This window comes from Lutra lutra, chromosome 7, assembly GCF_902655055.1.
Source record: "Lutra lutra chromosome 7, mLutLut1.2, whole genome shotgun sequence".
Classification (NCBI taxonomy): Eukaryota; Metazoa; Chordata; class Mammalia; order Carnivora; family Mustelidae; genus Lutra; species Lutra lutra.
The window spans coordinates 44764163-44790177 of NC_062284.1; the positions used below are offsets into that span (position 1 = coordinate 44764163).

Sequence of the window (26015 nt, forward strand, 5' to 3'; positions counted from 1 at the left end):
GGGTTTTTTTCTCCCCCAACCCCCACTCCTGCCTAGTTTACAGTTTTATCAGAATTAGGGATTTGGGGTTGCCAGATAAAATAGGGGATTCTTAATCACTAAATCTGATAGCCCTACTGGGTTTGTTTGTCCTCTGATGGATGCTAGGGTATCCAGCCAGGATGTGCTTCTCTGGGGCTGGGACAGAGCCAAGGGTCATCCCAGGGAAAAATATTAGGAAGAGATCTGGACCGAAGTGTCCAAGAACTCAGGATCACCTGGGGAACCTGCTTTAAATGCAGATCCCAGGTCCTACCACAGACCCTAACAAATTAGATTCTCCAGCCCCTAAGCCTTGGAACCTATATTTTTACAATAAAAAAAATAACACTAGTAATTCATATTCATTGAATACTTACTCTGTGCATAATGTATACTTAAGGCATATTATCTCATTTAACCATCACAATACCTTACAAGTTAAGAACTAGTATTTCCTACTTGAAAAAACAGAGGCTCAGTCTCTGTGTTTGAAAAAACAGAGGCCCAAGGTCACAGAGCTAGTAAGTGGCAGTCAGGATTCAAACCCAGGCAGGATGACTTTCAACCACTCCATCATACTGAGTGTCCTCAGATGATTCTTAAATGGCCAGAATGGCTTCTGTTCCAATTTGGGGACTCACTTATTCCCTACTGCCTAGTTCATCCTAAACAAAGAGCACCAAAATGTCCTTTTTCTCCTTTCTTTAAAAATGTCCAGAAGCACCCACGGAACCACTCTTCAATCTCAGCGTCACGAAAAACAGAACCCCTGGACACGATGGGGTACCAAGAACAAATATACAGCAACACCCATGACGTTATCTCACACCCACCTCTGCATCAGCCTCTCGCTCCGTGCTAGCTAACAGAACTTTCTGCTGGGATGGAAATGTGCTCTATGAACACTGTCCAATATAGCCACTAGTCACATGTGGCTACTGAGCATCTGAGAGGAACTGAATTTTAAATTTTATTTCATTTGAAATCATTTTGACTCAAAAACTGAAGGGGTATAAAATAGTTTACTCCAAACACAACTTTATTGTTTTGATAGGATCGTATTTCACGCTAACCATTACATTGAGAATGAGCTAAATGTGCTGTAAGTGTAAAAAACACACTAAGTTTTGAAGATGGAATATGGAAAAAAGAATGTGAAATATCTCATTAACGATTTTGATATCGATTACATATTAAAATGACATTTTATAGATATATAGGAGTAAATAAAAAATGATAAATATTAATTCACCTATTTCTTTTTACTTATTATTCAAGGTGGCTAGTAGAAAATCTCAAATTACATATATGATTCATATTATATTTCTCTTGAACAGTGCCAATACGGAGATTATCTCCTTTAGATCTAGCCATTAGGTTACAGGAAATGCAAGACATAGAGGAACAAGTTGACTAACAGCATGAGGAAGGAATAAGCCAAATCCAGGCTGTGAGACAATCAACGGGACAAATGACCTAGTTTTTTCCAACAAATCAATAGCATCAAGGAAGAAGGGGAAGGAGAACTGCTACAGGAGAAATGAGACAGAAGAGACAAAAGAACCAGATGCAGTGTGCAGACCTCATTTGGATGCTAATTCAAATAAAACAACCATAAAAAGATATCTCTGGGTCAATCAAAGAAACATCATTATGGACTGAAGCGTAGACAGCCTCGGTGGTCCTGAGGCCCGACTGGATAATTCTGTCATGGGATAGATACATGATGGCCACATTTTAAAAAACTGTCATCAATGAGAGATGCACACTAGCATGTTTATATGTAAAGTGACATTTTGTCTGAGAGTTGCTCTACAATATTCCAGCAAACAATCAGCTAGGGTAGGGGCAGGTGGGGGAGTAGGAGTTTTATATAAAACAAGACTGGCAAAATGTTGATCATTTGAAGCTGGTTGATGGGCATATGAGCGTTCCTTACATTTTTCTCTCTACTTTTGTGTATTTGAAATCCACTATAATCAGAAGTTAGCAGTAAACTTCCACAGTGGGGGGTGGGGGCAGACTCTGGGATCTCTTTCAGCTGCCCTCCCACATTATGACCATCATCACCTGGCAGTTCCTCCATAACAGATGAGGAAACTGAGGCCCACAGGAGGGAAGTGGCCATGCAAATTCTCTCAGCAGGGGAGCGTGCGGTCAAGGCCATGTCCAGGCCCCAGCCACTGTCCAAGACCATCTCCTCGGACGAACGTGTGGCTGGAGAGGAGCTGCCCTAACCCTCTCAACCATGCCTGTCAGGGACTGGGGGTAATGAGGATGTCTACATGCTCACCTCGTTCTGAAGAGCAAATGGGCTGGTGCGATAAGGAAGGCACTCAACCCAGTGACCAGCATGTGTCAGCACTCCACCAGCAGGGCTTCCGCCATGAGGTATTGTTTGTCACATGTGGTTAGTGTGGGAGAAGGCGCTGGGGATGCAGTGAGGCTTGGGGAGGGCCTGGCCGGGGGAGTACAGTAAATGAGCAAAGGCCCAGAGACAGGGGCGGGGTGGGGGGATGCGTACAGGGCATGTATGTGGCAGGAAATCCCTGGGTGCTGGCCAGCCTTGGAGGTGAGGGGCATGCCTGCTGGCGCGCTGGTTCTGTGGCTGCCTAGCCCGTCACTCTCCACCTTAGTCTTCTCTCATCTGTCAAATGGGGTTAAAAATATCTCCTTCTGGCAGACAGATGAATGTCAAAAAGAAGACCCTGTTCCTGCTGGGGTGTGAGCTTCTCAAGGGCAGAAGCCATGATCAGGTCCTCATCTTTCTGGCATAAGAGATGCTGAGTCAATATTTAGAGAAAGTGGGGGTGGTGGTAAAGGGGTGAAGAGAGCCTGAGAGAGGCGCCAGTGAGATGGCTGGCGCCTGAGAGCTTGTCGGCTGCTATAGCCGCACTGCCCCTCTACTCCCTCAGCTGGGCACAGCCCGAGGTGGCTGCCTCAGTGTTGGGATGAGGCTGGTGCACTATTTCTCCATGTGTCTTGGGGGTGAGGCCATTCTCTGCCCTACCCCCTCCTGGGCAGGTGCTGGAAAGTGGAGCCCCCTCTTATCTGCTGAAGGAGTAACCCTGAGTCCAGTCAAAGGGCCAGGACAGTGGTCCTAATCCTTCCCTAACATAGATCCATCCAACCTTCCCCTGAGGGTATGGCACGGGAGAGTCCCTGGACCTGGCCTTTCTTCTTGCAAAATAGGAATGAGGATGGGGTGCCCGGGCGGCTCAGTGGGTTAAGCCTCTGCCATCGGCTCAGGTCATGATCTTGGGGTCCTGGGACTGAGCCCCGCATTGGGCTCTCTGCTCAATAGGGAGGGAGCCTGCTTCCCCTTCTCTCTCTACCTGCCTCTCTGACTACTTGTGATCTCTCTCTCTCTGTCAAATGAATAAATAAAATATTTTTAAAAAAACAAGTTTAAAAAAAAAAGAGTAAAAAGAAAAAAAAATACAGGAATGAGAAAAAAAACCCAGCCTATGGCCCCCAGGAATGGGGAATCTTGCTGTAGAGTTGGACAAGTGCTATGAGACCCTTGATGAAGTCCTGGAAGTAAATACCACACACCATATCATCGTCAGGCGTGCCGGTGGAGGAAGGGCATTTGACTCCAAATCTACTCAAAGTTTGCCACCTGTGCTTCCCCTAAGCATTCTCTCCCTTGAAACTCACATCCCCCCAGAGGGGTAGATGGAACTTCTGTCCTGATTTTTCAAATGAGAAACAGAGGCCCCAAGAGAGTGAGACTTGCCCAACGTCACACAGTAAGTCACAGACCAGGATTCAGAGCTGGATCTTCTCAGCCCCAGTCCACCATGTCTTTCTCACCACACTGTCTCCACATTATAAAGCCTGACTTAGTGCCATGAGGAAAGCTCAAAGCCTCCCCAAGTAGTGGGCGGTCCTCTGACATCCCTGTTCAGCCACATTCGCATTCGATCCCTCATATCACACTATTGTTAGCTGTCTGTCTCTCTCCCCAGCTACGTTATCTTTGCTTCCACAGCACCTTGTGTAAAAAAGGCATTCAATAGAAGGTAGGTGGATAAAAGAACAAAGGGGAAAAAGCATTAAAACTCTCAACATGATATAGGATATTCCATATCATACAGAAGTGACACCGTGGCATCGGCAAGAGACCTGTCCGGAGCCCTGTGCCAATGTTCAAATCCACAGCATCCCCTCTTGCTGGCCCTTGGTTTCTGTCCTTCCAGCCCCTGCTGGGTTCTGTGAGGCTGCTGCCTCGGGCATATCTTAGCCTTCTTACCTTAAATAGAAAGCTCCCTAAGTGTGAAAGAATCTCATGATAATGGGGATGTGTCCTGTCACCCAGAGCCACCGATGTGAAGGCCCAGGCTGGGTGAGGACTTTGGGAGACAATCATCAGCCACTCCATTTGAAGGTGTGATCTGGGCAGAAGACCAGGTAACCCATGGTCTCCTTCGGATAAAGGAGGGAATAGCCACAGGGGTCCTCAGACTCCCCCCGAGAGTCCTGGAAGGGTGGAAGACTGATGAGGTCACCACGGTAAATGTCCAAGTCTGGACACCAAGGCTGGGGACACTCACATCTGTGCCCTGGCAGCTATCCTCAAGGTTCTGTTCATTTTCCCCTTAACACAGCTTTTCACAAGGGCTTCTCAGTCCCCAAACCTGTTCCCTGGAGCTCCCGGTCTCCTCCCAAAGGTCTCTCCTCTCACATTCCAAAGCTCTTTAGCTTAAAGATGAAAAGCAAAACCTAATAGTCTGAGCCTCTTGTCCTGTCCTCTCAGCATCCCCAGGATCAGTCCCTTCCTGGTCCGTTGATCTCCCTCCTTGCAGGTTGTTCTGCCTGCTGGAAACAATTTTCTGACTGTTTTGTGAACGTGTGCTAAAATGACCTGCGTGGGCAGTGACTGAGGAAGGATGCTGCTGGAGCTGCTCAGGCCCAGGAAAAAGCACTCAATCTGGGGCACTGGGAAGCACTGCCGACATGCTGGGGCGCTCTGCCGGGTCGTTCTCTCCAATGCAACCGCCCAGGTCTTGCTTTCCATTCACTGGGGATCCGGGAGGTACCAGAGCCATCAGGGGCCTGGATGGAAGGCCTGTCCAACCTCCCAGGGCTGACTTACATTTTCCAGAACACACTCCACATATGACATGAGTTAATCTACTAAGATTTTGAAAATATTCTTTATGGTATACAGAAGTCAGCTTATATGGTAAAACCGAATCCCTCCCATCTTTGCCTTCAACAGTCCTAACTAGAGGCAGCTGCTGCTAAGGAGGTCATGGATGGGGGAACAACAGCTAAAAGGGACTCAAATCGGGGCTGGGCATGTCCTCTGAGAACCAGTCACTTTTTTTTTTTTTTAAGATTTTATTTATTTATTTATTTGACAGGCAGAGATCACAAGTAGGCAGAGAAGCAGGCAGAGAGAGAGGAGGAAGCAGGCTCCCCGCTGAGCAGAGACCCCCCCCCCCCCGACGTGGGGCTCGATCCCAGGACCCTGGGATCATGACCTGAGCCAAAGGCAGAGGCTTTAACCCACTGAGCCACCCAGGTGCCCCGAGAACCGGTCACTTCAATAGAAAGCAGAGCGTGCCAGACACCAGACCACAGTTGCTGAGAGGGGCAGTGGGATTGGGGTAGACCCATCCATAAAACCTGCCATTTCAACTGAACAGGCAGGCACTAATACTCATGTTCCAGCACTGGGCAAACCCACTGACCTATTAGGTTACCATGAGGACCGGGCTGCCAAAGGCTGCTGAACAGCCCAACCAAGTCCAACCACAAAAAAGCCCACAAAAATCCTTTCTCTGTCAGGAGATCCTCCCTCTCAGACCCCAGTGAGAGCAGTGAGACAGCTTGAAAGAAAAGGAGGAGACAGAGAAACTGTAAGTACACAGAACTGAGCAAGCATGGCAGCTCGCGCTGGTGACAACCGGTGGTATGGACAGTGACAGCTCACTAGAAGAGGGCACATAGCTGTCACGGACCAGGAGCCTTGCTGGGAGAAACAGAGACATCTCAAGAGCATCCCAGACCCCAACTCCTAGGGTTCTACAAACAGAGAGAAGCAGGCAATTTCCCCTGCAATTAAAAAATAAAATTCTTTAATTTTATGAAAATGATCCCCTTCCTGGGGACTGATCCGAAAGATTATTTCAAACAAACAAACAAACAAACAAAAAGGTGGGAAATTATGAGAAGAAAGTTGTTTCATGGCCGTAAAATCTGTAATGGTTAAAAGCTGGGAAATAAAAACCAAATGTCTAATAATAAAGATACACGAGTATGTAATTCAATGAAACATGATACACTCAGTTAAAAGAAAAAACCCTTTTTGTGAAATTATGCTAACTGAGGGGGGAAAGTAGACCAAGAAATTGTACAAGTACAATGATTGTATACAAACAGATAAAGACTGAGAGGAATCACAGAAAAACATAAATAGCTATGTTTGGGTGGTAGGATTATGAATGTAATTTCTTTTCAGTTGCTGGAAAGTTTTTTAAAGCAGTGGCCTTGCCTTCCCAGCAGAGATGGGCTTCTCACTCTGCTGGGAACCAGTGCGCCAACTGCTTCCCCTAAGCCCCGTAGGATGCCACACCTCGGGCTGTCCACATGGCTGACCACACCTGCAGGACACCCCCAGGCTTGCTGAGTCAGCAGGGGCATTTGCCAGCTAGTGTGACTGGCTGAGAAGACCACGGGAGAGACATAAAGGACGCTGGAGTGAGAAAGGAGTAGCACGAGTGATTTTATGCATTTAAACAGAGAGATGGATAATTTAAGCATCCAATGCAAGAGTATGCAAATGGCCATCTGCTATGTAAATCTATATCCTGGTAATACAAGGGTTTAGCTCTTAAACTAGAATTATTTCAAATGTCAGGTGGTCCACCCAACCTGTAGGCAGGTGAAGGGTGGCTGCTGCATTTATGGATGAGAGCTGAAGCTCAGAGGAGGGAGGTGACTGGCCTAAGGTCACAAAGTCAGGGATTACCAAAACAAATGCCACCACCCCTCTGTTAACCGGCAGATGCATAGATGCCTGTGAGGCTCAGAATATTCCCAACACGGGTCTTGCTGCTTGACTGGACACAGCCATTGTGCCACAGTCCAGCTCAAACTCTGTTGTCTGCCAGAGTTCCATCTCCACATTCCATGGCCACACCTCTGGAGGGACACCGGGTGGCCAACCCCTGGAGTTTTGGTATCACCAGACTGTGACATCTTCCCCCACGAGGCTGGCATAAGGCCATTCCACCTCACACTCATAGCTGTCCACACAAGCCTGTGGACTCAGGTCCTGGCCCCTCCTCTTTCTGGCTTTGGGGTCAAAAGTGACCTGGCCTCTCAGTGTTCTTGTCTGTAAAATGGGAAGAATAAGAGCTTCTGTGTGCTAAGATTGTTAGGAAGATTAAGTAAGGTAACAGAAGTGCTCAATACAGTGAATAAAAAGTAAGCCCTCCAGGTTAGTAGGACACTTCCCTCAGGAGTCTGTGAGGACTGAACAAGACGGCAAACATGAGGTACCTGACAAATAGTTGGCTTAGCATGGGGGTGGGGCGCTCTCAATACCAGCTATTATTAGGATATTGAAGGCATCAAACAGCACAAATGCGGAGATTTTTTTCCTCAGGAAAGGGCTGGAGAAGGGTTCTCTGGAGCTTGGAGCATGTCTGCTTCTCTTCTCCTCATAGAGAAGACCCCTCCCAGACTGCCTCTCCTTCCCTTCCACCACCTTCTTACACCCCATCCCCCACCGTCCCCACGCCCCCCCAACCACGTCCTCCCCTAAGCTCTCCAGCCAGGAAATGACCCCAGCACCAGCCACTGCTTCCCTTTTATCCCCAGGGTCCAAAGAAAGCCAGACTTAGACTCTAGCCCTGTCCCCACTACTCAGCAAACCCACCTACTTTGACCCAGATTGCAGGGCGGTGGGGGAGAGGGGGGACGGTAATCAAGGGAAACAACCCACCGCTGACTTCATCCGCTTGCTACTGCCCTCTGGGACCTGTGGCTGCACCATCCAGCTCCCTACCCGCCCCCACCAGGGGTCCCGGGCACCCACTCACAGCTCCAGGATGAGCACCACGTCGGTGCGGTTCTCGAAGACATCGTGCAGCGTGATGACGTTGGGATGCAGCACCTGCCGCAGGATGCTCACCTCCCGCTCAATTTCTTCCCGGCTCACGCCCCGCCGGCTGGCCCGGCTCTGCCGCTTTTTTATGAACTTGGCCGCGTACTCCAGCCCCGTGCTTTTCTCTCGGCACTTCTTCACAATGGCAAACTGGCCGCTGTGGGGACACAGACCGGCACAGTCTGGTTGTTACTATGTCCATCCAGGAATTGACCCAGTTGCCAGCCCCCAGGCCACACTAATTCAGAGTCATGCTGCGAGGGTAGGACAAATCATGCCACCAGTCAGCATCCTCACCTGCCTGTTAACCATGGCTGAGATGGGGCAGGTCCTGGGCTTCCCTTTTGTTCATACGAATCCTTCACCTTTACTAGGAATGAATGTTAGTATTGTCATTCCCAGTGTACAGATGTGACCACTGAGGCCCTGGAAGGTTACTGATTTGATGAGGATGACACAACTTCATCGTTCCTAAGTCTCAGAACCTGAGTCCTGTATCCACTAGATAAAACCACAGGGTCGAGAAGCTTGTATTATGTCATGTAAAGTTTAAAAAGGAAAAACATAAAGATCAGATCGGCATGGTCAAAATACTAATGGCAACAGTTATTTATTTCCATCCTTATCTGGATACAAGTACAAATTCATCCATTTATAACTGTGATATCTCCATATTCCCTATATTCTTATTCTACCTTTGTTCCCAACCTCCTCCCAACAAATAAAATCTCAATGACCTGATCAAAATAGGTCTATGGTAAGGGAGCAGAGCCAAGATGAGGGTGATGCCCTTAAAGTAAGGACAAGGCCAGAGGACATGCTGGCTGGGTTGGTGGGATATTGGTGGAGGCCAGGTGGATGGAGGCAGTCTAACACTGTTAGTAACAATAAGTGGGAGCTCCCCATGGTGAGAGGGCTAATGGGACCACAGAGTTGTAAAGTGTTAGAAAACTGATGCATAAGAGACGTCAAGCGACAAGTGTGAGGTCATCACAAAGTTAATGGCCAAGCCAGGGGCCCATTCCACTGTCCACAAAGCCACTAAGTAGTTATAGAAGTCAAGACCGTGCTTAGTGCCCTTCAGGTTTGAGCCTAGAAATGCTTTGCTCTGGGAACCAATACAGTAACCATGAAATGGTGTCCCTCCCAATGGCAGGTGGCCCTGAGCCAGCTTCTCTGAGTGCTCCAAGGACAGGGAAGGGCAGCAGCCTTCTGTTCGCCATCTCAGTTCAGATGGGCAAGGCAGGTGGGCAGCTCTAAGTCCCCGGAGACTACCCAGGGGTCGCCCCCTTCTGGGGTCCTCTCACTCTTCTTCCATCATTTTCCACAAGTGCCCCATGTTTTCTCACCCACAATACCCACTTCTTAAGACAGAACTTAGAAAGTGTTCAGGTTCAGTTTAATGGCTTAATAAGGGAGCACCATACTCCACAGGCAGGATGTACTCTCTTAGTGGCTCTGGGGTAAGAGTTATGCACAATGAAATTCTCCAGATATTTGCCTCAACCTCAGAAAATAGCATCACATCTGAACCACTCCATTCCTAGAATAATTCTCAGTGAGAGAGCCTTCAAAATAAACCTAAGTGGAAAAAAAAAAGTCAAGTAGAGCAAGCAAGGAATAGATATGCCAACACTTAAATAGCATTCTATGGCAACCACCTTAGAGACGTCACCAGACACATATTCCCGTAATTCTCCATCCCCTCATCCTCCATTCACTCAGTGCTGCCTGAGCGTCTGCTCTGTGCCAGGCCCAGTGCGACAGAATAAGGGGCAGGGACCAAAGGCACAGACAACAGGTACAAAGGAAGCTCTGGGGAAGGAAAAGTTCCTGGGAGCTGGTCTAGGCTGGGCAGGGATGGCTTTATGGAACCAAATTTATATTACACGTCTACTAATTCTAAAGTTTCAGCTATTTATGCCCTGAATATTGGCTCCTAGCTGTCTACACACTAGGGGTTGATGCAGGTGGAGGGAAGCCAGGCCTCTCAAAGCCAGAGTGAACACAGTCAGTGGGATCTCTAACACAGCTGGTCCCCTGGAGCTACTTTGGGCCTCAGGGACACTGGGTCCCTCAGTCGGAGGCAGCAAACACCTGACAAAGCTTCCAGTCCCAGGCAACTGTAAGTCTCAATGTCAGGACGGCCATGTTTTTCTTTTCTCAGACATCTCAGGGGCCTGGCGTCAGCAGCCCTCAGGGCAGACAGGGCTCACTCCTTCCAGCTGACTGATGGGGAAACCAAAGCTTAAGGATTTTAAGCATTTTGTTTAAGCTCACAGAACACAGATGTGGAGGCACAGAATTTTTGTAAAGCTGAGAGAAATATTTCTAAGTCACCTTGAGAAAGCTCCCCCTCTTTGACTTATGAGGGAAACAGAGGCATTTTTCTGTATGACATGACTTAAAAATTCCTCAAAATCTCAAAAAAAGCAAATGAGTGTCTGCTTTTCCTGGTTGAGTTTTCTCCTTGTTGAGAGCAACTATGGCCATGAGAGGTGACTGGGGGGGGGTCAGTCCTAATATACAGGCCATTTCCTCTCACCAAAAGCAGGTATTTTGAGAGTGGGTGAATAATGAAGCCAAACACCAAACACCACCACTCATCTCCCCTCTCTTCCTGGGGGAGGGGTCCTCCATTCAACCTGCCCTCGGGAGTCCAAGGGGAGCCCAAGGAGAGCTTAGGCCACTGATGCCCTTCTTGGTGGACCATTACTGGAAAGAAGGGGGAATAGCTCCATGAGGGCCAGCCCCTAGGCTGAGAGGTTTGGGCAGCAAAAGCAGCACTCCAGCGCAGACAGGCCTGGACTCAGGAAACTTATGCTGTCCCCTGGGGCAAGTGGCTACCTGCTCTGAGCATCAGTTTCCTCATCTGTAAAATGGGAATCATGACTTCCTACTAGGGACTCGTGGTGACTGGAAATATCTGTGATGCTGGCCCACAGTCAGGTCTAATGGATGATAGCTCTTCTAACTGTTACCAGTTTACTGCTCCTCTGAAGGTCAAGCTAGAGGCACCATGGAAGTCACTGATCTACATGGTCAGCAGTGTGTGGCCAGGGAGTCGGTGTCATTTTTAAAGTCCTCCTCATGATTCTAGTGCATAGCTAGGTGCAGGGATATCTTTGTCCTAAGCAGTTAACCAACTATCTTGACCCTTCGAGGAGTGGTTCTCAACTGGCTGTACACGGGAATTACCCAGGGGATTCCAAAACTGGCTGCCTGGATCTCATCCCCAGAGATTCCCATCTCCTGGGTCTGGGTGGGCTGCCGTCTGGGAACTGAGATATTTAAAAACCTCCCAGGTGGGGCGCCTGGGTGGCTCAGTGGGTTAAAGCCTCTGCCTTCGGCTCAGGTCATGATCCCAGGGTCCTGGGATCGAGCCCCGTGTCGTGCTCTCTGCTCGGCAGGGAGCCTGCTTCCCTTCCTCTCTCTCTGCCTGCCTCTCTGCCTACTTGTGATCTCTGTTTGTCAAATAAATAAATAAAATCTTTAAAACAAAAACAAAAACAAAAACAAAAAAACCTCCCAGGTGACTGGTGCAGGCGGGGGCTGAGAAACCCACTTACCACAGTCTTCTGATTCTCTGCATTTTACGGAAGAAGAACCCGTACTGCTATTACTCATTTTATTCCTTGTCCTTTTCAGTATTCATTACCCTCTCCCTTGGTTCTTTGATCTGACATTCAAGGGAAGGAGGATGGGGAGTACGGGAGGGAGGGAGAGGAGTGTTGTTTCTCCCACTAGGGCCATTTCTGTCTGACAGGTCTGGTGCTGAACTGCTCCAAATCAAGACAGAAGATGACCCTAGGCTTTGGGGGTACCAGGAGTAGAAGTTTACATTCAGGCTCACCCTGGTCACTGTATCCACAGCAAATGCAAAAATCAGAGTGGGGGTGTAAAAAAAAAATCAGAGCAGAGATGCCTCTCTGTTATGCCCTGTTGACTCATGGATGGGCCCTCATCTGTCCATTTGGATGTTCCAAAGCCAGGGGTTCAGGCCACACAGCACAGAAGTTGCCCAGCTAGGCTATGAGGGCAAAGGGTAGGCAGTGAGGGCCTCTCTAGGCCAGGTTAGGTTAGGACAGAGCCACCCGGGGTGCCATCCAGAGAGGGAACAGAGAGGAGCCACTCATTAGCCAGTCTCTAATGAAAATCATTACCCATATTAAATCAGAAATTCTGGGAATGCTGAAACATTGACACACACGTGCAAAGCATGCATATTCCAATCCTCCTGCCTCCCCCTTCCCCTCCCCCCCAACATTGCAGTCAATACCCAACCCATGGTCTCACGCTGCAAAGGGCCAGCAGTCTCCTGGTCCTGCCATCAGAGCCTCATGGGCTTGGGCAAGGCACTGCCTTCTTGGTTTGTGTTTCTCCACCTGCCCCCTGAGGTCTCACCTCAGAGAGCTTCAGTCAGAAAGCTCCAAAGAGCCCATGACAAACTGAACAGAAGTAAAGACTTTCCCTTTATTCTCCATGTGGGTTCTAGTCAGAGCCCTACCCCCGACCCGGGACAGCTCAACTCCCTGGGCTTCAATTTCCTCCCTTGTCAAGCAGGGGTGAGAAACCTTGGCCTGGCCATGTCACAAGAGAAGTCATAAATGGTGCCTGAGAAAGGACTTTATCATCTAGCACTGTAGAAGGGCAGGAGGCATGGGGCAGAGTGTGTGCGTGTGCGTGTGTGTGTGTGACTCTGAGCCTGGGGCTGGATTGAAGTCACGTAGCACGGTTTAGTGACAGACATGCAATCCACCAGACACAAACTAGCCTCCATAATTCTGCAAGCACACTCTCCTGTAATTAAGTCAGGAACACACCCCTCTTCCCAGCCAGAGGACTCAGTTCCTCACTCACTCAGCACCCCAGAAAGACGGAGGAGCCTGCATAAAGAGCGAGACAGGGGCGCCTGGGTGGCTCAGTGGGTTAAGCCGCTGCCTTCGGCTCAGGTCATGATCTCAGGGTCCTGGGATCGAGTCCCGCATCGGGCTCTCTGCTCGGCAGGGAGCCTGCTTCCCTCTCTCTCTCTCTCTCTGCCTGCCTCTCTGTCTACTTGTGATCTCTCTCTGTCAAATAAATAAATAAAATCTTTTAAAAAAAAAAAAAAAGAGCGAGACAGATGGGCCTCGTTCAGCAACTCAGCAGGGCCCAGGGTGGTACTCCACAAAGATGTCCTATTGTCTGCCCAGGAATCAGATGAAAAGGCATAAACCTAGAACAGTCTCTCGGTGCTGAAAACCATGTTATCTCTCCAACACCAGCTTCTCAATTTCATGAAGAGCCCGGCTTGATCACCCCCAAATTCTTCACTGCCAAAGAAGAACATCCTGAACGTGACCCAGATCTCACACCATTTAGATTTTATACAGCAATGTGGATACCACAACATTGATATCCAGCTTTTCTCTTTATAAGCTAATTTTATATTTATTTTCTCTTTTAATATTTGAAGGTCTCCTTCATAGTTCCATTTCACAGAAAAGGAAACAGAAGCTTAGGGAAGAAACTTGGTGGTTGGGCCAGGGAGCCAGCCCTGAGAGCTGGGCTAGGACACAAAACCACAGCTACTGACTCTAGCTTCAGTAGTATACCAAGCAGTGGGGAGAGGGGCCCACTCCAGAAAAGAGGAGTATTTCATCACTGATATTATTTAGAATTGCACAGGGACAGTGAAAGTTAAAAAGCAGACTTTTTTTTTTTTAATTTTATTGTTGGTATTCATTTTCAAAAGAAAATGCACCAATCATGACCTGCCTTAAGTAGACCAAATCCCCAGCCCACCCACCCCTATCTTCCATGGAAAGCAGCAGCCAACCAGACTTGCTCTGGCACACTGCTAAACATGTTTTGTAAGGTCTAGGAACAGAGCAGACCTAACTCAGTTCCTTTCTCAGTCAACTGTAAAGTGTCCATGAGTTTAGTAATCTGACCCAAAGTCACCAGTTTATTAAGGGAGAGATGAGGCAGGGCTTCCTAGAACGTAAACCCAGGGACGAGATGCCATGTGTGTGGAGTGGTAGTGAATGGGAAGTGTTCCAAAGCACAGGGATGTGGAGACCCGGTTCCTCCTCCTACTTCCCCCAAGGGGTCACTGTAGTTCCTCTTCCCACACTGCAGAACAATGAGCCACCATTCCTTTGGAATTACCCTGCAAGTTTTCAGGGTCAAGGAGCAGGTATAATGCTTAGATGCTTCCAGTCAAGACCTTCCCAAAGGTAGCCCAGCAGGTGGGGGAACAGGTCCTTGAGCTAACATATCTCCAAGGCATGGGCCATGGGGCATCTGGGGGGCTCAGTTGGCTAAGCATCTGACTCTTGATTTTGGCTCAGGTCATGATCTCAGGGTCCTGGGATCAAGCCCCACGTCAGGCACTGCGCTCAGCATGGAGTCTGCTTGAGGAATTTGCTTGAGGTTCTCTCTCTCTCCCTCTGCCCCTCCCCAATATGTTCTCTCTTTCTCTCTCTCTCTCTCAAAATAAATAAATTTAAAAACCACAACAAAAAAAGGCATGGGCCAGGAGCACGTCAAATCTGTAGTCAGTAGGAACCAGATGAGCCTGATTCCAGAGGACACACACCCCGTTCCCACAGCAACAGCCTGTCTGGGGATGGTGTCATGGAGCCCCCCAACCTCTCCTATCTGCTTGACCACCTTTGACTGTGGAGCCTCTGTGGCTGCCCCTGCCTCTTATCTCCCTCCCATTACCAACGCATCTAACCCCTAGTCAGGCCACTTCTAAATCCCATGAACAAGATCCTTGTCATTGTCTTGGCACTCAACCTATTCTTATCTCCTCTACCCTAGCCCAGGATATAGAGTCCAAAGATCTGCATTCTACTTCTGGTTCTACCTTCAGTAAATCACATCCCTTGTGTGTAATATAGACATAAGAATGTCCCAGTCTTGGGGCGCCTGGGTGGCTCAGTGGGTTAAGCCGCTGCCTTCGGCTCAGGTCATGATCCCAGGTCCTGGGTTCGGGCCCCACATCGGGCTTTCTGCTCAGCAGGGAGCCTGCTTCCTCCTCTCTCTCTGCCTGCCTCTCTGCCTACTTGTGATTTCTCTCTGTCAAATAAATAAATAAAAAAAATCTTAAAAAAAAAAAAAAAGAATGTCCCAGTCTCACCAGATTGTAACAAGAATGAAATGAGACTGTGTATGAAAGCACTATGTGAAACATAACTTCTCTGGGCAAGTAAATTCTTTTTTCTTTTCAGCCAACAGACTCTGGTCCCCACGTTCCAACCCAGCCTATCCTTGAAACTGATTCAGCCCCAATGAACTGGATCCTCAGATCCAAGCTTAAAAATAGATAATGCTGGGGAGGGCCATGGCAGATGAAAAGCAGGGTTCCCGTGTGATGCCCGCATCCAGGAAGACAGAAGACACCTGGGACATAGTTACTCAAGGGCGAGGCAAGAAATTAGAGAGCCAGGAATCCAAAATAGGGCGAAGAAATATAGAGTTGCCCAAAGTCAGAGCAGGAAGCAGGTCAGAATTCTGGGCCACAGAGATAAGGGTAAGGAGCAAAAATTTACCAAAAGCCAGGTGGGCAGTGCATCAGGAACTAGGTGGACAAGCAAGGAGTACGAGGCACCCAGGAGCAGCCTCCAAGCCAGTCTGAGGTGAGTGGAGACTCTGGAGTGGACAGAAACATCAGCACCAGAAGTGCAAACATCAGAGCACCCAGAGCCCTTCAAATGGCTGTTTCTGCCAGCTGGCAAGACAAGCCTGCGGGCTGATGAACCCGTTTCTCCTCTCTGACCATGTTGCCAATGTCTTCATAGTCTTCTGACATCGGTGCTTAAAATTTATGTGAAGTGTGGAACCCTCTCTCCAATACATCTTGCCCAGAAGCCCAATATGTAAAAAAGATAAAAAGCGGTACTTCTTTTTGGGAGGAGGGACACTGGGAGCCCACTGACTCAGAGCCCACACCCTATGCCTAACAGGCTTCGTAGAACCCCGAGAGCTCCAGGAAACACAACTGGAGAAGCACCCTGTACAACGTGAAAACATGCCCTTTGCTGGTCCCCAAACATTTCCAAACTGTAAGTGGGAGAAAAAAAGAGAGTGAGTGAGAGATAAGCAGAAAACACAGAGGCTTCTCAAAATTATCTAGTCTTTCAAGAAGTCACTCCACCCAAGCCAAGCTCAGAGTCAACAGTAAGGAATACACAGAGGATAAGAATCAGGGACCAGATCAGGGAGCTGAGCCCTGACCTACCAGTGGCCTCCATCCACAGAGTCACAGGTGTCTGCTCATGCTGGCCAATGGCAGCTGGGTTTGCAGGTTAGCTTACTTGATTCCCTGCAGGCTAACTTCCTTCCTCTGGCCTGTTTTGTTTGCTTTTTTTTTTTTTTAATCCTGTCAGAAAAAAATCTCCTAAAGCATGAAAAGGAAGGAATTGTTGAGCACAGCCAAGTCAGGCTGAGGTATGATTACTTTTCAGAATCTATTTTTAAGTATAACCACATTTTGGTGTTGTTGTCAAATGAACCTGAGCCCACAAGACCAAGACGTGAAGTAAGTGAGACCTGGTTTAAGCTGGACTTGGCTATACAGAGAACAGTTTTGACTGAAAATACAGCTCAGTGTCCTCTGGCATAACCCCTGGTGTAGAGTCTAGGCTCTGGATGCCGACATGATGTGGGTTACATAATATAGTGTTGGGCTTGGAGCCTTCCCCACACTCACCTCCTATCTCCTCAACCCCACAACCCCCCACCATCCATCTGAGGGCCCATTCCTGTCTGCATCCCTTCTCTCATTCATTCCTCCATTCCTCACTTGTCAATCAGTGTCCTGAGTGCTCTAAGCGTAACACATTCCACAACTTGAAGGACTTATAGTTAACTGGGGAGATCAAACACACATTAAGGAAAAAAGAAACACGGCATGGGTGTGTGTAAGAGGAACATGCATCATGGTCAAGTGAGTGGGCAAACAGAAGCTGCAGAGAAGGACAACTACCACCTGATGGGGAGAGGGGTCAGGAAGAGCCTTGTGGAGCTGGCAGGATTCGAACCAGGCCTAGCAGAAAAGCTGGATCCAGACAGGCAAAGGGGAAACAGTTCGCCAAAGCTGGAAAAGCAGAGAGGGGGTCACAAATGCTGTATTCTATGGAGGCCCCAAGTCACCACCTGTCTACCTCACTTCCTTGCTGGCGAGTGGCCACTTTGTCGAGAATATACATCACAAGGCTATGCTTGCCCTTTCCTCTCCTCTGTGGGAGCGGAAGGAAGGCAAGAGTAAGAGGTCAGCAGACAACGATGTTCACTTGGGCTGGGCCCCCTTCTCACCACCTGGTTCCTGACAATCAGATGTACGTTTGATCTGTGAAAGAACTTCCACAGAATGGGTCAGCTAGCTCGATCCTAGAAACGTCAGCCCCATTGGCCTTCAGAGCCTGGCAAAGCCCAAGAGACTAGACCATAAGAGATGAGAACTTAAGTGTGAGCTCACTGTGCAGAGCAAGAACGGCACAGCCAAGGCAGACAGAAAATCCAAGATGGCTGAGGTTCTGCCATCCCTGTGGGGGTACAAGTTCATCCTCAAGAAAGAGCGAAATAAGCAGTTTATCTTCTAGAATCCCCTTGAGTGCAGAGTTCTGTGCCTATCCTGTCTTCTGTGAATGTTCACCTCCCCGTGGCCCACATCGCTCTGGGATCCTTTCCATAACTCACAGAAAGTGTTAAAGGATTCCCAAGGGTTCATCTGACCTCCTTCCAAAGCAACACATTCACATTTTAACAGCGTCCTTGACCAAGGGGGACTTTAAGGTGGCAGGTTTAGGACCACAGTGGGCAAGTGGAGAAATTCCTTGGAGATAAAAAGTTCTTTCCACTTTCCTAAAATTCACACCAAATAAGTGGCTCTACAGAGAACTGACTATGTGTGTCTGTGTATGTGAATGTGGGTGTGTGAACAAATCATGACCAGTTATTTCTTGCTGGTTCTCTTCTGTACCTCTGGATCCTTTTTTTTTTTTTTTTTTTTTTTTTTAGATTTTTAAAATTTATTTGAAAGAGAGAGAGAGAATGAGCAGGGAGGAGGGGCAGAGGGAGAGGGAAAAGCAGATTCCCCGCTGAGCAGGGAGCCCGAGGCGGGGCTCCATCCCAGGAGCCTGAGATCATGACCTGAGCCAAAGGCAGACGCTTAACCAGCTGAGCCACCCAGGCGTCCCTGTCCCCCTGGATCTTAATGTCCTAGGAGTTCTTGTTGTAACTTCTTCATTGATACACTCAGTTCCTTGCCATTCTCTGTTTCTCAGAATTTCAGTGAATTTTTTCTCCTAAAGTTTGCTTCCTTGCCATTACTTGACAATGGCCCAGATCACATCTCCCAAACACTCAGGGCTGACTGTGGACAGAGCACAAGTTTAGGAGTCCTGGCTCTGTTACCAACTACCAAGTTCTCTTCTCTCTTGGGGCCTCAGTTTTCTTCTCTGAAAAATGAAGAGTTAGACCAGATGTCTCGTTCAGGTCCGCAGGGATGGAGGTAGCTCCATCCCAGCTGGCCCTCTTAGGATTCTCTGATGCAGGTCAGTAAGTCACATGGATCTATCCTTTTGAGATATAGATGGTGACTTCTCAGTTTCCCACAACATAGGGCCCAGCCATGCGCTGAGGCTACTGAGAATTATCAGTCCTGTGTTAACCAAATAAATTTCCAAAGAAAGAAGAGGATTAGGGTTTTGGGCAAGAAAACCAGATCTCAGGCACTCTTAGCAAATGCCCCTATACCATCTTTATATCCAGCAAAATGCTGAACACACCATAGGCCAAAGGCATGTCTATAGCAAATGATCTAGACCTTAGCCCTTCACGGCTAACCAGCCCCTAAGAACCTCGAGAGTAAGAACTCTCACAGACCCCACTCAGCACTCAGCACACAGCAGGGAGGCAGCCAGGGCCTGCAGAAAGGAAAATATTTTTCATTTAAAAAAAATTTCTATTTAAATTCCATTTAGTTAATATGTACCATATTATTAGTTTCAGGGATAGAATTTAGTGATTCATCAGTTGCATATAACACCCAGTGCTCATTACATCAAGTGCCCTCCTTAATGTCCATCACCCAGTTAGCCCAACCCACACCCACCTTCCCTCCAGCAAGGTGGACTGTTTCCTACAGTTAAGAGTCTCTTATGGTTTCCCTCCCTCTCTGTTTTTGTCTAATTTTATTTTTCCTTCCCTTCCCCTATGTTCAACTGTTTTAGTTCTTAAATTTCACACAGAGTGAAATCATATGTATTTGTCTTTCGCTGACTTATTCCGCTTAGCATCATACCCTCTAGTTCTATCCATGTCACTGCAAATGGTAAGGTATCATTAATTTTTGATGGCTGAGTAACAGTCCATCTTAGATATATACTACATCTTCCTTATCCATTTATCTGTCAATGGACATCTGGGCTTTTTCTGTATTTTGGCTATCGTGGACATTGCTGCTATCAACTTTGGGGTGCATGTGCCCCTTTGAATCACTATGTTTGTATCCTGTGGATAAACACCTAGCAGTGCAATTACTGGGTCGTAGGGTAGTTCTGTTTTGAACTTTCTGAGGAACCTCCATACTGTTTTCCAACCTCCAAACGAGCTGCACCAGTTTGCGTTCCCACCAACAGTGTAAGAGCGTTCCTCTCTCTCTGCATCCAAATGGCTAACAGACCCATGAAAAAAAGCTCAACATCACTTGGCATCAGGGAAACACAAACCAAAACCACAATGGGATACCACCTCACACAAAGACTAAAATTAACAACTCAGGAAACAACAGACGTCATTGAGGATGCAGAGATTGGAGAAAGGAAGATTTAAATGGAGGCAGCAGGAAGTGTGGTGAAGTGATCACCCACAGCCAGCCCTCAATGTAGCAGGAGCATTACTGGCAGAGTCACTTAAAAAAGAACATGTTCCTGGTATTTTTTTTTTTTTTATTACAAAAGCAGCATGTTCATTATCTAAGAGAAAAGAAAGCAAACACAGAAAAGCACAAAGAGGAGGCTAAAAACCTCCTTAATCACGCCTTCCTGAAACAATCATTGTTATTTGGTGTCTGCTCTCTGGATTTTTTTCAGTGCATCACATAGTATTTTCTATTGGTTTCTTAATTTTTTTTTAATATAACAGGAATGATACCTTAAGTACTATTTTGGAACCTGCTTTTTTACATGCTTCACTTAACAATATATCCACTTCACATTTTCCTACATAATTAAAAATTCCTTGACTACCTGATTTTAAATGGCTACCTAATAACCCATTTTACAGATAAACGATGGTTTTAAAAGCAAATTCTTAATTTTGGACATCTATTTTACCTCCAACTGTTAATGTAATTAATAACACTGTTCTAAATACCCTTACATATAAATCTTTGTATATGTCCCTGATTTTCTTTCCTTAAGATAAATTCCAGGGAATAGAGTCCTTAGCCAAAGGTTATGTACATTTTTAAGGTTTTTCATGCTGACAAATTATTCTCCAAAAAAGACTGTGCTACTAAGATTCCTAACAGCCATAAATATTGTCAACCCCTGCATTTCCCACTATATGCATCTCGCCAAATACCGGCTCATTACTTTTTTCGGCTTTACCATCTAGATACTCGAAAGATGATATCGCATTTGTTGTTTTAACCTGAATGAAGTTAATTAACTTGTAAAAAGAAGGTAATTGACTTGTAATTGATTATTAGTGAGAATGAACATCTCTCCTATGTTTATGGGTGATCTGAACTGCATACTCATATATGCTTTGCTAATTTTTCTACTGGAGTGTTGGCCTTTCTCTTAGTGTTTACGAAAGCTCTTTATGTACTTGTGGTATTCATTTGTCACATACATTGCAAAGATCTTCCCCAACTGATTGAATTGTCTACAGAGGAGTTTCAGGTCTTCTCAGCATCAAGGTGGTGTTAACCAGTTTTTCCCCTTTACCTCTCCCTCCCCCTGTCACTTCAATCACCCAGATGCTGTGCTTTAGGGGCACCATGAAGGGAAGTGGCTTGAGCCCTGGGGTGAAACTCTTCACTTGGTTGGTTACCTAGGGACCTGATTCAGGCTATACCTTCAGACTCACTGAGCAGGCCCAGAAGAACCACCGCCATCTCTCATCCCCCACACGTGCTCCTTTCCTCAAAGTCACCTCACTTTTCCTCCTGGCAATGCCCCCTCCCCACTGACTGCAGGAAGGCATGGCATCTCAGAGTGATGCCATGTCCAAATGCAGAGTGGGCCTGATGCCCCCTACAGGGGCCACAGCTGTGGGGTGGCTGGCACAACAGACCTTGAGGGACACAAAGCAACTCTCCTGCCCCCCAATTATCCATTACGTCATTTAGCATCCTTTGTCCCAGGATACGCCTAATGGCTTTCTTTCAGAAATCAGCTCCATGAAGATGTCTGGCTACCCTGAAAAACTGATGCCCTTCCTCATTTCAGAAAATGAAAATGACATTACCTTATTTCCTTTTTGTTATCTTTGTGGTCAGTGATGACCACTGTGAGGGCCTAGATCTTGGGTGTATTTCCTTCCTCCTTCCTTCACACCAGTGGTTCTCAGACTTGAGGGTGTTTCAGAATTATCTGGGGAGCTTGTTTAAAATAGATGCCCACTTGTGCTCTCACTCTGTCTATAAATAAATACATATAAATATAGAACTAGATAGATAAATAAATAAATAAAATCATTTTTTAAAATGTGGAGCCTGGGTGGCTCAGTCAGTTCAGCGCCCAATTCTTGGTTTCCGCTCAGGTCATGACCTCATGGGTTGTGAGATCAAGTGCCCTGCCAGGCTCTGCACTCAGCATGAAGCCTACTTGGGATTCTCTCTCTCCCTCTGCCCCTCCCTCTGCTCTAAATAAACAAACAAACAAATAAAGTCTTTCAAATGCAGATCCCCAGGCCTTACCACAGATTTGATAAATCATAATCTTTGGAGGGCATGTGGCTTTTGGATCTTCTACTTTCATTTTCCAATTCTGTCTATGTGCCTCTTATCCTATGTTGTCTCCAACCGCAACACACATGAACAAGAAGAACTAACTGTAAGTGGTTCTGTGTCACCATCCCTCCAGCAAGAGAAAGACAGTGAGCTGGGGAGCACACCTGCAAAGACAGAACTCCGCCCGTTTCACAGCCTCCAAACTGTTAAAGGTACAAGACAGAACCACCCAAACACTTAAGGTTCATCCCAATAGCCAAGATGATGGATCTCAGGGAAGAAGCCATTTCCCACAGGAATAAAATGGGGACGCTTCCATCCCCCTTCTGTCCCCAGCTCACAGGTGGCCCATCCCCTCTTCCCCACCCTCAAATGGATTTGACTTTAGGTCCACACCCAGTCTCCCACAAGCCTGGAGGTAGGGTGGGGGTGGAGGAACAGGTCCAAGGCCTCTTAGAAACAGATTTCTCTCTCAACCCTCCTCCCACCCCTCCCTGTCTCCCCAACAGAAGCCAGAAAACTGCTGGGCAAGTGGCTCAGCGTTGAGGCTTTGCCACCTCCTGTCATCACCAACCCCAATTACCAGCTACCCGGCGCCCTCGAGGCTGCCACTCCTTCTCAATTCCTCTAACTCGGCTGCTCTAAGTCGGCCTGGCACGTTGCCTCTGAACCTAATTGTCAGAACACAGGAAGCGTACGGGTCACATCTAATGTGATTCATTTTTACCTCCGTCAAGCCAAATTGCAATCTAGAACAGTCCCCCAACCCAAGGCCTCTTCCCTCTAGAAATCCACCCACATGGCCTCCCTCACCAGCTGCTTCAGTACGGCCTTGTCCATGCGCATGTGACCCATGGGCCAGAGGTTAGCCAGCAGCGCTCTGAGGGAGCAGGGGGCTCAGATCTAGGAAGGACCCCCGGAGGACACCAGCCTGGTTCCGTTACTAGCTGGCTCTGGAGACTTGGGTGGTTTCTTAAGTTCTCCGTGCCTCTGTCTCTTCCTCAGTAAGATGTTATGACAGCCACCTCCCAGATGAGGATTACCCATATTGACAGATCTAAGGGCTCAGAACAGCTTGTGCCGTATGGTAAACATACAAAAGGTCAGAAATATGACCTCAGTTTTAGCTCTATGGGCTTCAGTTTCCTCACCTACAAAATGGAAAGAATACACTTACGTTGCAGGACTGCTGAGAGATCTTAATTAGAGAAATACAAGGAGCCTGGCATAACCTTCTTGCCCGGTGAACAGTTTCTGATTGTGAAGGATGAATAAATCAGACAAGGAATATCCTGATTCAGAGCAGATGTTTTCCCCCATGGTTGCAGGCTGCCCTTTCTTGCCCCCTCAGGATCTCATAAAATCCACTTCTACCCTTAGGGAAACAGGCCAACAGAGCAGTCACCCGTCCCCACAAGGGCCCCACATGTGTCCCACATGGGCCGCAGACTGGCCAGACGGGTACATTCTTGGCTTATCTTGAGAGCTGGCAGATTCCAGCTTTCCCTCCAGAGTAGAGTGAGAAGCCAGGCCATGTCTTGACCCATCAGAGCTCAGGACAGCCAGGGGACAGACTGTCTCCCTTGGGTCTTCTGCCACTGTACCATTTCCTGCAGGTCAGGGCTCTGTGGGGTATTCTGCTGGACGCTGGGTCTGGCTGGTGAGCTTTATTTACACACAGAGGAGGGTCCCCGGATCACCAGAGCTCTCTACCTGGGTCCCTGGGTCTCTGGTGGGTGGCCCACCCCCAGAGAAGACCCTGGGGAATTGCCAGGGAGTGCAGGCAAGAGGGCTGCCATTGTCATGACTGTGGCAACAGGTGCCCTCTATGTAGCCAACACAGCATTCACCACAGTTCTTCCTGCCCTGGGCTAGTCTGAGTGTCTACTTGCCTGAATCCCACCTGCCATGCCTTCCTCCCATCCTTCAGAGATATAAACCCCTAAGAGGCAGGGACGGCAGTGTCTTGCTCACTGTTGTGCTTCTGACATTTATCAATGCTCAGTGCATGTGAGTTGTGTAACTGAGTCTGGAGTATAGGCACCAGGGACACCGAGAGGCAGCGGGAGCAAGAGGCAGGTCCCGACTCATGTAAGAACCACAACATATTTGAAGAAGGCACCCTCGCAAATCTCTTTTCTAAACATGCTGTGTGTCTCCTCTCCCGTGCTCTCTGAGGACAGAGCTGCTTTGTCAAGCCCCTCTTTACCTCCAGGATGCCTAAGCTCACATGGGGTACACAGTAGGCACCTCTTTGACACACACTAAACTCAGCTCAGGAGCATTTCATGTATAGTCTGCTAACAACCCACCCAGTCCCCTCTCTGTTTTGTAAGGAACTTTCTCATGATCCCAGCGGCAAGTAAGATGGAAAGTAATTTGGTCATTCCCCTTCCCCTCCAGCCGAGGAATTATCTGACCAGGCTGGGACCAGGGTCCAGGAGGATCCACAGGCTAGGTGTCAGACCCCACCCTGGCCAGGGCACAGCTGGGGAGTGGGAGGGACCGTCCTGCTTCCACAGCTGCCAACAGCTGCTTCTCACGAACTGCAGGGCCAAACCACAGGGGAGAGGAAGGACCCCTCTGACAGTTGAGGAAACACTCAGAGCTTGTCCAAGGTCACAGAACAATTCACACAGGAGCCTCCTGAGACCCTGGGTCTCTCAGCACCTGTTCGGTGACTTTCTAGGATGGCAAGGATTTCCAAACTTTTTCTGGTAGCAGAGCTCTTTTTCTTTTCATTCTTTCTTTCTTAAATTTTTAGCAAAGTAAGACCTATGACCGTAGCTAAATAAAAAAGAAACTGCGCACAAGGCCTTAGAGTAGAATCGCGCGCGCGCACACACACACACACACACACACACACACAGGAAAGCCCCATAAGACTCAGCAGGAAACGACACACCATACCCTCTACAGTGAACTTCCCTTTACAACGCAGCCTCCTGCTTTTCGCTACAGAGGCAGAGAGAACTTTGCTCCTTGCACGGACACCCCAGCAACCAGGTATGCCTGAGTTTTTTCCCCACGGCTCCTCCCATACTCAGACTCCTGAGGTATCAATATCCATAGCAAAAGAGACCTCTACAAAGCCCCAGGCTTTCCTGTGGCTGCGGCTCTGGTGAGACAGAAGTAGGAGTCCACCTGCGTCACAGCTCATAAAAACATAAGTAACTAATGGTTAGTTCGCTTAGCAGTCACGCAGGCCTAAATTAGTTGAATTAGATTACTTTCCTACCAACTGGCAGAATTCAGCTCTGCTGGGGAAGAAAAAGGAAATTTTGATGCAAACAAGAAGGGGTGAACTGGGAGTGGGGAGAATTGGGGTACTCAGGAGAAAGCCGAACAAGATGGGCCCTGCAGTGGAGGTGTTTTGGGTGCCAGAGGTCAGCATGAGGGCACCTAGAGTTGGCAAGCTGAGGCTAGAGGGTGACAAAATGTGTTAGAGGGATGCAGAAAGAAGCGGGGGGAGTATCCCGATTGCTTATTCCTCAGTCCTTCCCTTCCCAAAACACTTTAAGTTCACATTTTTCAACCACCTCCAGGACTGGCAAAGTTAAAAGTTCTGGTCTGCACTGCATTATGATTCGGCTGTTGACCTTTGGATGCTGAAGGTGGGAACTGGCTCATTCTGCTCCTCTAGATCACTGCCCAGCCATGAGGAAATGCAGCTCGTCACCTAGATAGGACAGTTACCCTCTGAGATGGTGCAATCTCCTTCCTTCCTCCTCCTTCCCCCAAGCATTCATAAGGCACATTTTCTTCCTCCAAAATGCAGAGCAAAGACACAGCCCAGGAAGATAACAGCCTGCTCCAGATGGGGATAGGAAGGAAAGAGGGGCAGACAGTTGTAATCACAGCTCTCAACACAACCTTCCTGGAAATCTCCCTCCCAGGGCCCTGGGCTGCACTTCCTCTCCTTTG

At 47.9% G+C, this 26015-nt stretch overlaps 1 protein-coding gene across 4 annotated transcripts in view; it reads right to left on the reverse strand.

Moving 5' to 3' along the window:
- DAPK2 (death associated protein kinase 2) overlaps window positions 1-26015 on the reverse strand; it is a 119087-nt gene that overhangs the window by 44629 nt on the left and 48443 nt on the right. For all 4 annotated transcript variants that reach the window (XM_047738542.1, XM_047738543.1, XM_047738540.1 and 1 more), the window contains exon 3: window positions 8076-8297. In XM_047738542.1, coding sequence (XP_047594498.1) covers window positions 8076-8297 — 222 coding nt within the window. The remainder of the gene's footprint in view (window positions 1-8075; window positions 8298-26015) is intronic.